The sequence below is a fragment of the Polyodon spathula genome, chromosome 6 (genome assembly GCF_017654505.1).
Source record: "Polyodon spathula isolate WHYD16114869_AA chromosome 6, ASM1765450v1, whole genome shotgun sequence".
Classification (NCBI taxonomy): Eukaryota; Metazoa; Chordata; class Actinopteri; order Acipenseriformes; family Polyodontidae; genus Polyodon; species Polyodon spathula.
In genome coordinates, this window is record NC_054539.1 from 28131659 (window position 1) to 28141368 (window position 9710).

At 35.8% G+C, this 9710-nt stretch overlaps 1 protein-coding gene across 1 annotated transcript in view; it reads left to right on the forward strand.

Annotated features, from left to right (window-relative positions):
• Window positions 1-9292, forward strand: part of cenpf (centromere protein F) — a 40558-nt gene extending 31266 nt beyond the window's left edge. Inside the window, exons 14-19 of the mRNA XM_041252708.1 lie at window positions 1133-1285; window positions 1518-1649; window positions 2332-2485; window positions 4716-5195; window positions 7065-7243; window positions 8703-9292. Of these exons, the coding sequence (XP_041108642.1) occupies window positions 1133-1285; window positions 1518-1649; window positions 2332-2485; window positions 4716-5195; window positions 7065-7243; window positions 8703-8945 (1341 nt within the window). The 3' untranslated portion in view covers window positions 8946-9292. The remainder of the gene's footprint in view (window positions 1-1132; window positions 1286-1517; window positions 1650-2331; window positions 2486-4715; window positions 5196-7064; window positions 7244-8702) is intronic.
• The last annotated feature ends 418 nt before the right edge of the window (window positions 9293-9710 follow it).

Sequence of the window (9710 nt, forward strand, 5' to 3'; positions counted from 1 at the left end):
ACAAACACTGTCACAAGTCCCAAGTGAGTGCTGTAGTTGTCGTGGTGCAAATACAATTAATTGTGAAACAAGTGCAGTGTTGTCCAGGTTTAGTGCTGGCAATAAACACAAACACTGTCACAAGTCCCAAGTGAGTGCTGTATTTGTCGTGGTGCAAATACAATTAATTGTGAAACAAGTGCAGTGTTGTCCAGGTTTTATGCTGGCCTGTAGCGACAGCTCCGGATCATGTTAGCCATCTAATAACAACAAACACAGTTTTTAGACACGACAAAACAAACTAAACACCACGATTACAGTACAGGTCTCCTTCCGGTTTAGCCATACAAAGTTAACCATAACAAAGTAACAGATCACCTGACTACGTCCCCTTATAGCCTGTCAGTCACGCCCCCTTGGTTAACGATTGCAACAGCTCCTCCAATCAGTGGCTGCCACATCATTTCCCTTCCAGGTCGATGATTTAGTGTTCCATAGCTCTGCCCCATTCTATCATCCGTTGGCATTTCATCTATACGCCTTTGACCAGTCCTGGCTGACAATGGCATTTCTTCAATATGAGCAATGATGTCTGTCTTGTTCTCAGTAGCGAAATAGTTCCTCAGCACAGTTTACATAGATCTCCTTTATGTAGTCTCCATTCGTCAAACACTCGTCTTTCCGAGGTATAACTAGAGCTGCAACGTAACTTGCCTGTGTAGGAAGAGCATTTTTAGTTACAAACAACACGTCCCCTTTCTGCACAAATCCACTCTGGCTGAGACTTTCAAATATCAAATTTTTTTACTTGCCATAATTAAGAATAGCTAGGCCTCCTAACACCGTACTTTACCGCTCATGTATGTCCGATGACGTTTCATGTCGTATCTCTTCCGTCCAGTCAGCATGTCTGTCAACATTTCTGAAAAGGGCTGGCGTGCCAAGCAAAATCTGGCTCGCGTGCCAGGGGTTTCCGACCCCTGACCTAAACTACATATGTATACTAAACCAAAACTTCTAATTCTCCTGGTCTGTTTCATTTTATATACTTTTTGCTTAACAATGTCAGTAAATGGTACTTTATATTTTTCAAAAATGTTAAATGTTTTTTTTTTTAAAATAATGATGTTCTGTATTTCTTTACTTGATCTAGATGAATGGGCTAAGTGAAAACAACAGGAAGCTACAAACTGAAATGAATACTGTCATTAAGAAGTCAGAGAAAATGCAGGAGAAGTTTGAGTTGGAAATACATATGCTGACTGCACAGCTGCAGACAGCTCAACAAAACGCGGACAGCTACAAGGTAGTTTTAATCTGCCAAGTTTATACAATATCTAAAATAAGACATTGTAGATTATGTATTAAGTGCAGTAAATCCCACAGATACAATTAATAGTGATAGATAAGGTGCACTATGTTAGGTGTTTTTTAGCCACATTAAGGAAAACATTAACTGATTCCACACACTTATTTAATGTAGTGGTCAATTACAGCAATTCTTTAAATTTGTCGGTGGTGGGGTGGTTCTGTTCTAGTTATCTCTAGAGACATCCACATCTGAGAAAGAGGAGCTGCAGAGCAACATGATGAAATTGGTGTTAAAGGAACAACAAATGAAGGATGTGGAAGGAGAGTATAAACGGAGACTTAAAGAGATGGAAGCTAAGGTATGTTTCAATTACGGTAATGGATCTTGGAGTAAAGGGAGGTTTATGGCGTGGAATGCTGAGTGGCACTTGGAAGGCAGTTTTAACAACTTATGTGAAGAAATCAGGTCACTTTGTTTTGGTATTTTACTTTGCTTACTGATCATATCCTAAATATCTGTATCAAAAAAGTCAAACCTGAAGTTTACAGCAATTGAAGTTTGACATTTTAAAGATACAGTAGTAATATTGGTATTTTAAAACACATGTTAACACTAAACTTAGCAAGGGTAATATAGTGTACAAAGGTAACACAGTTCCAATGCAAGAAACCTAAATAGTCATAATGGTAAGAAATATTGATCTTACAGGTATTTAGTCAAATTGAAACCTGGAAAAATATAATGACATTTAAAACCTAAAAACTGAGATGTTGGTGGCAACTTCAAGATGATCTTAAGTGGGCTACAGTGTGTGCTATTGCTAACATCATTAGTTTAAAATGAGTGTGGGAGGGTGGTCCCTCTGGTGCAGGTTTGGTGTATGCTTGTGGGGCAATATTTGGAAGTTTGTATTGCCACATTTCTGTTCAGTGGTACTTCATTCTCCAGTTTAGCACTTCTTGAGCACCATGTTTCATGAAAATAGAAATAACATATGCAGAAACATTGATTTGTGTTTGAAATATTTTACATTTCTGTAGGTTGATGTTCAGGAGTCCAGCATTGCCTTATTTAAAAAAGAGAAGGATTCTGCGCTAAGCAAAATGCAACTGTGGATGAAATCCTGTAAACAGCTTGAGATGGATAAAGAAACATTGCAGAAAGAAATTGAACAGAAAGATGATTGTCTTAAAGGTAGGATGTAATGATTTTTCATTTTTTTCAGAATTCACTTGTATAGTATTGTTGGTAGGTCAATAAAAGTATCTGTGTAGTTTTAATATATAGGTTTTAATGCTAAGTATATAAAAAACAGCTCTGAAATTGACACCTCCTTTGAAAAGTCCAGCTCACTTGAAGCTGTGGCTAATTTGTGTGACTCACACCAGGACAAGCAGGGCTCTTCATTTAGATTTTTTTACTACTGAGGTAGTGTTTTTACTGGCCCGAATACAATTTTAACTGTTCCAATAATAAGTACACACACTATTCACCGCTGCAAATGTATTGGTGAGCCAGAAAACTTTAGCTCGCGTGCATATTCTTTCATGATGGCATTTAATTTCCATATGTTTAGTAATGTGTATGGTAACCAAAGACAGGCCACGTCTCAAATAAAAAAAGTGACTAAGCGAAGCTTTTCGATATATGCACATGCACATATTGCCGTGCTTGTCAGAAAATGAAATACTGTATTCAAGATTTGAAAATGTATGTGTTCAAATTACACTCGTTTTTTTTTTCACAAGCAAACTTGCACCCAAGCTGTTAGCAACGCTAAAAGGTTAACAGATTTATCCTAATAATAGTAAACACTATTCAAACAGTAATCACAATACAAAATAATCGTTCTCAGATCGTTGTCGCTTGTAGCCTCTCCCAAGTCGGCACCAATCTTCCTGCTGATACGAAAGAGTCCTGTAAAGATTGTGAATGGCATTTCTGACCTGAGCACATTACCCCAAATCAAAACATTAGATAATTCGATCCCATTGTCCAGCTTCTACGTGGCGTACCTGGGTATCCATCAGTGCATTTTTTTTCTCACTGCAATCACAGCAGCAGACAGACATCTGCTATCTTGCAAACCTATTACTGTGAGATTGGATATGAGGGCAACTAAATGTTGAATTCCCAACAAAAGCTGCTGTTTTATCTGCAAGTCTGGGTAACTGACATTTGTTTCACTGTCATGAATCCAGATTAAGTCGCCTTCAACTCCACTATATTTCCGTCTTTTTTTCATAATTTGTTTCTTTATCATTATTCATTTAAACACTTTTTACTTTCGGCTTATTGCCATAATCATGGTATAGACTATATACATTATACAGTTAAAAAATGCTACCAGCCCAGTTAGACCTGTGGTGCTTCATAACTACTGGCCAAACTGCGCTCTCTTCAGGCCCCAGGCCGCCGGGCCATTGTTAATGTCGAACCCTGACAAGCTCTCCATTCCACCTGCTGCTTTCCTGCATTACCGCTTACCAAACCACATGCCAAAAACACAACGCATTTATGGGAGAGATACCATGGTAAATAGGTGTGTAATGTATGGTTGCTGCAGCACAGCAGGGCCATTGGTATCTCCACGAGTTTACTGAAGAGCCAGCAATGGGTGAAGTTTGTAAGGAGGACCAGAGATTGGGATGCTAAGCCCAACAGCAGCTACATCTGCAGCACACACTTTACCAAAGGCAGCTTTTTAAATTTAAAGATCAAGATCGGTGCTGTTAAAGTTAAATTAACCCTTTGCTGTCCTATGTCAGAAAAAGCAGAGAAAACCTTTCAATGCCAGAGTGAGACCGATAGGAGCCGAGAGCAGCTGAAAGAAAAAATTGGGGGGGGGGGAATTGGATCTGAGCAATACATATAGTCCATTCACCACAGACATAACATGGACATAAACAAACAAAATTTCTTGAATACTGCCTAACACACAAACAAAAACTTGGAACTATGAAATGAAAATTGAAAATTGACAGAGGTATCTTTAGTCTTCAATAACTGCATTTAAGTCTTTTCAGGTAAGGAACCATTATGAGAGGCAACATGTTCCACAAGGGAAAACAACCTTTGTGCCAGATTTATATTTGTATGTCGGGAGAGCATATTTAGAAGACACCTGCACTATATGATATTTGGTGCTGTCAACACAGTAACTAGTTTGATGATGATTCCTATCCCTTTTAATCAGATATTATTATAAAAGGAGTGTTTTTTTTTTATATATATTCTCTTGCAGCCAAGTATGGCAAAATTACATGCGTCCCATTACAAATGATTCAACATCAGTTGTAGACAGAGGAGCCTAAAGTTAATTGAGAAACAATCATAATATTTAACCAATTCAATAAATAAGTAATAGTGTCTGTGAAAACTATTTTTTTTTTTTTTTTTTAACTATACAATTATTTTGTCACAGGTTCTGACTCTAATGTAGAAGAACTACAATCAAAGTTAGAAGAGCTAAAAGAGGCTTTGGAGGAAAAGACTAAAGAAGCTGATGACAGCATGGAAAAGTATTGTAGCATGATGATTAACCTTCACAAACTGGAAGAAACCAATGAGATGCTAAAGAACAGAGTTGCTTTGCTGTGCAGTCAGGTTTTGCCACCCAAACAAGATGAACCAGCAAGTGCAGCTCAGCATAACAATGATCCTAAACTAGTGGATAATGTAAAACCATTAGAGAAAATATCCTCGCCAAGGGTACAATCTCGGTTATCCACCAAGAGGCAGAGGGCATCAGAGAATGGGAAAAATGAGAACCAGTTTAAATCGGATGGCATAGAGGGTGATAAAAAGAGAATCAAAGCATACGTCACTCCCACTGTTGCCCATCGCTCAACTACTGATGATGTAGAATTCCAGCCTGAGGGACTTCCAGATGTGGTAAAGAAAGGTGAATGTTAAATTCTAATTTATCTTGTTGAGGAATATAACAGTTAGGTTTTATAGGTTTTGTGGCATTAGGTTAGAGCAGTATACTATATTAAAGAAATGAATACATATGTTACAGTGAAAGTTAGAATCTGGTCAATCTTAAGGTGGTGAGAGAAATTATGAAAATATAGATTGCTTTTCAGATATTTACCGGTTATTATGATTTATCAAAGCATATTGGTAAATGTGAGAAATTATGTAAAAGTAGATTTCACTTCAGACATTTACCGGTTAATCTTATGATTTACCAGTGTGTTAGTAAATGCAGGTATATCAGCGAAAAATGTTTGTATTCCTGCATATAAATTGTCAAGTGACAAAATAATCATTAATATCGTAAAATATATTTATTTCTGCATTCACATTTTCCATTAACAAAAAAATTGATGTTGAACAATTTATGTATAATTTAGAACAAGTAGGCTCTCTGGTGCTAAACCTTCAAAACAATTAACACCAATTTTCAAAATGATTTGCACCCCTGGAATAGATATATTTACTTACTGCATCATGGTGGCACACGCAATTCCTGAAGCCTTACAATTTGCGGAAGCAAGCAATTCATTAGCCAAAGGCACTTGGTTATTCTTGATTTACCAGTAAATGTCAGAAGTAAAGCATTATCATGTTTTTCAGACATGTCAACATTTACTAGTAAATCTTAAGCTTTCCCAGTATTCTGACTTTTACTGTAACACACATTGTCACAGAGACGGCCGAAGTGGGCGGCGTCAGAACCAGGAAAGGGAATGCAATACACAGAACACAGGACGGATGAAATGAAGTGATGAAGACGCCTGTTGGCGCCGGTTTATTACAAAATAAAAGGTTTAACAAACACGAAACACACAGGACACGGCACTCTACGCCAAAATAAATAGACAAACGAAAACAGACTAAACTTAACAAAACGGTGCACGGACAGACACTGACAAACACGGTGAGCAGATACTTTGTTATTATTATTATTATTATTATTACTACTACTTACTACTTCCTTATTTCCTCCGTCTCCAATCCCGTTCTCCGCTCACCGAACACCCAACCCACAGTATGTGACAACGTGCATCTATATATACTATTGTGCTTATTCAATTACCAATTAATTATTCACTTGAATCCCAGCACGTGAATTAATAAAGTGCAATTCCCCGTGCTCACATATTACTACATTTTACTTGCACGTGAAGTGCTGTGCAATCCTCGTGCCTAAATACAATATACATTTTTAAACACTTGTGTTACACAGACCCGTTTATATCCCGTGTACCAATGTCTATACACCAACATTTAAACACACCACACGCAACACATAACAGATAATATACACAGGGGCGGGCACTTTGTTACAAGGAATCAAAAAGCATTTAACAGTTACTCAGTCTTACTATTTCTCATTTTAACTATATATTCAGTTTGGATGAATAAACTAATGTTTTGAGAAACAATGCACTTCGGACTCCATTTACACTGTCAGGAAATTAAATGTTTACTTTATTATTATTATTATTATTATTATTAGTATTATTATTAAAAACACCAATGAAAAACAGCAGTTTATGAGCAAAGGAAACTGGTCGTTTTAAATGCAGTAAGGCGAGTAATAAATTGACTCCATTGAGATGTATCAGTTGGTTCAAACAAACGCTGGATTGTAAATAAATATAAAACTATAAAGAAAGACCAACAAATTTATTTTTTTTAGGTTTGTTTTGGAGGAAATCTGTCTGTCATTGTAAAGAAACTGCACTGTGTAGCCTACCTTGGACTACAATTATGTTACTTTAACAAAGATTTTTCTTTCATGTAGATTTTCTTGCTTTTTTAGGGTTTGCTGATATCCCAACAGGAGAAATGAGTCCTTTTATAATTCGTAGAACTGTACTGCGGTCCAGCCCACGTCTTGCTGCAAGGAGATCCCCTGCTATCCAGTCTGCACTCAAAGGATGCTTAGAAAGCCCTGCTCAAAACTCTAAATCTTCAGCAGGGGGCAGCAAACAACAAAAAGTATGGGTGAACATGTTTGTGTTAAACTGATAAAGCCTCTAGTTTTAAAAATACAAAGTGTTTTATAGTGGGTAAATTAGCTTTTAAAAGGTTAATGTGCATCATTTTGACCAATCTCGAGGCTGTAAACTATGGAGTGTTTTTAGTGGAAACTTTTTCTGTTTTTGTTCAGGGTTTTTTGATTTGTTGTTTTTTGGGGTCATTTAAACCAAATACAAAAGTGAATGTGTTTTTGTTTTGGGGTCATTTCTGATTCATGATTTTGAGCCAAACAACTCGCAATACTGACAAGAAAATAATTACTGTACTGTAGTTACTTATTGTGCAGTGGCAAAAATTACACATTTATGCTTTATCCTTATTTGGTGCTTTTCAATAAAAGAACACAGTAAATTGACAACTTATATTTTTTTTGCTGATCTGGCAATTTCCAGTTTATAAAAGAAAAACAGTAGTAATGGTCTGTTTGGTTTACATGTTATAAAGTAGGTTTCTCTTTATCCAATAAGATGTTAAAATACTTTGAGACGGATTGGATTTAGTTTTGCATTAATGCAGTTGTCAATTTAAATTATATTATGCAAAGTAGTTTTAGGTATCTCGGTTTATGTGTTGTATTTGGACTGGTATGACAAACCTGTTGCTGCATATAAATTAAAGTGAAATACTATTCAGTAAAGCGTGCCTAATTTAGATCCTCTACATACCGGCATTCTGTATAACTTGGTATTATTTTTGGGTCATGACCAAATCTCTTGAAATGTAATGCTGTGATACCCTCTACAATTTGGAACCTCATTATTCTGGAATCCAACATGACTTTTAAATCTTCTGTGCAATCTGGCACCTGGTCATGTGATTTCTTTTCTAGGTTTAAAACTAGTATAAAAAGCAAGACATTGTATGTAAACTTGCATGTCCCACCGGCACCATTCTGAATTGTGCAATTGTTGAACAGCAAATAAATGTCTAAAAGTCCACACAAGCTATCTCCTTGAATGAAAATTTTTGCTTACCAAAAAAGCTGAACATTTACCAAAAAACAGAGAGATAAGGATTTAGAGCTAAATGAAAAATTCAAAATTGCAATGCAAACTGTTTGACATTCTGAAAAGAATAGGTGGTTACTTTAAAGCAACACAGAGAATACCCGAATGCCAGTAGAACATGCATGCAGCTACAGTATGAACAAGAGACTGTGTTTGTGAGACTGGTCTAAACAGGCTTGTTGAGGCATTATCTTTATTATGCCGTGTATGTACAGTAATAAATATCTATCATATGTATCTAGCTATATCTTTTTTTTTTAAGCATTCAAATAGTTTTGTCATTTTACCCAATCTAGGAAAATTTTCCAGTCCCAAAAGTGTCACTGGATTGTACAGGATTTACTGTATTTTGCTGTATCTATTGTAATTAGCTGCAATTTGATTAACTTTTCTTTCTCTGTTTACATCAGGTAAATGAGACACCAGATTGCTCTGCAGAGTCGCATCCTGATCCAGCTGTATCCGTTCCTAGGACACTACTGTCTTCCATAACTAACAGTCCAAAGAAGTTTGGTTTTGAGAGTCCTGTGAGCAATATAGAAACTAGAAAAGGCAAACGTTCCCTAAGCACAAAGAAATCGCCTGAACAAAGAGAGAAACACAGACCAATTGTGGCTGCCTCAAAGCAAGATGAAAACTGTCAAGTACAGTAATAACTGAGTCATGTTTATCAGACTATAAAAAAATAAAATGTTTTAGTTTGGTTTTCCTCTAGGAAATAAACATACCATTTTTTATTTAGTTTTAATCACATTGTACAGAAGATGACTGTAAATAAGTTTTCTACATACAAAATACTTCCTAGAAATGGGTGTGGCACTAAAAAAGCATTACCTACGCATTTTGAGCATTTTAGGCTCTCTTATGAAAAATTAATTGGCTTGTAATTCTTTTGAGGGAAAATAACTACTTTGTTATATTTAGAACAATTTAACTACTGTTAATGTTACAATATACCAATAATGCATTGCTTTTATATTAGTTTTTTTTTTGTAATAGAAAAACATTGATGGTCAAATAAACCATAAAAAAAGATGTCTCCTTTATTTTGAATTGTTTGTTGTTGATTTTATATTTATTTATTTTACTAAAGGCAAATTGAGTTCTAGTAGCGCATCAAAATTATTAATCGTTTGTCAGTAACTAAACACACTCAACTGGTAAAGGCAAGACCGATTTGATTGTTGATCGTGTAAGGTGCCCAAGTCTGTCTTTTGGTGACTTCAACTTTTTAAAAATAAATTTTAATAATGTAATAAACAAAATAAAGATTATCGGCACAGTGAAAGGAAGGGAGGGGGAGTATCTGTAACACATTCAATGGTAATATATGCATTAATACTATAAGAATTTTACTAGTTTCTTTTACTTTTTCTAAAGTTATGAATCAAGTGTAAAATGGAGGTATGTGATCAAAG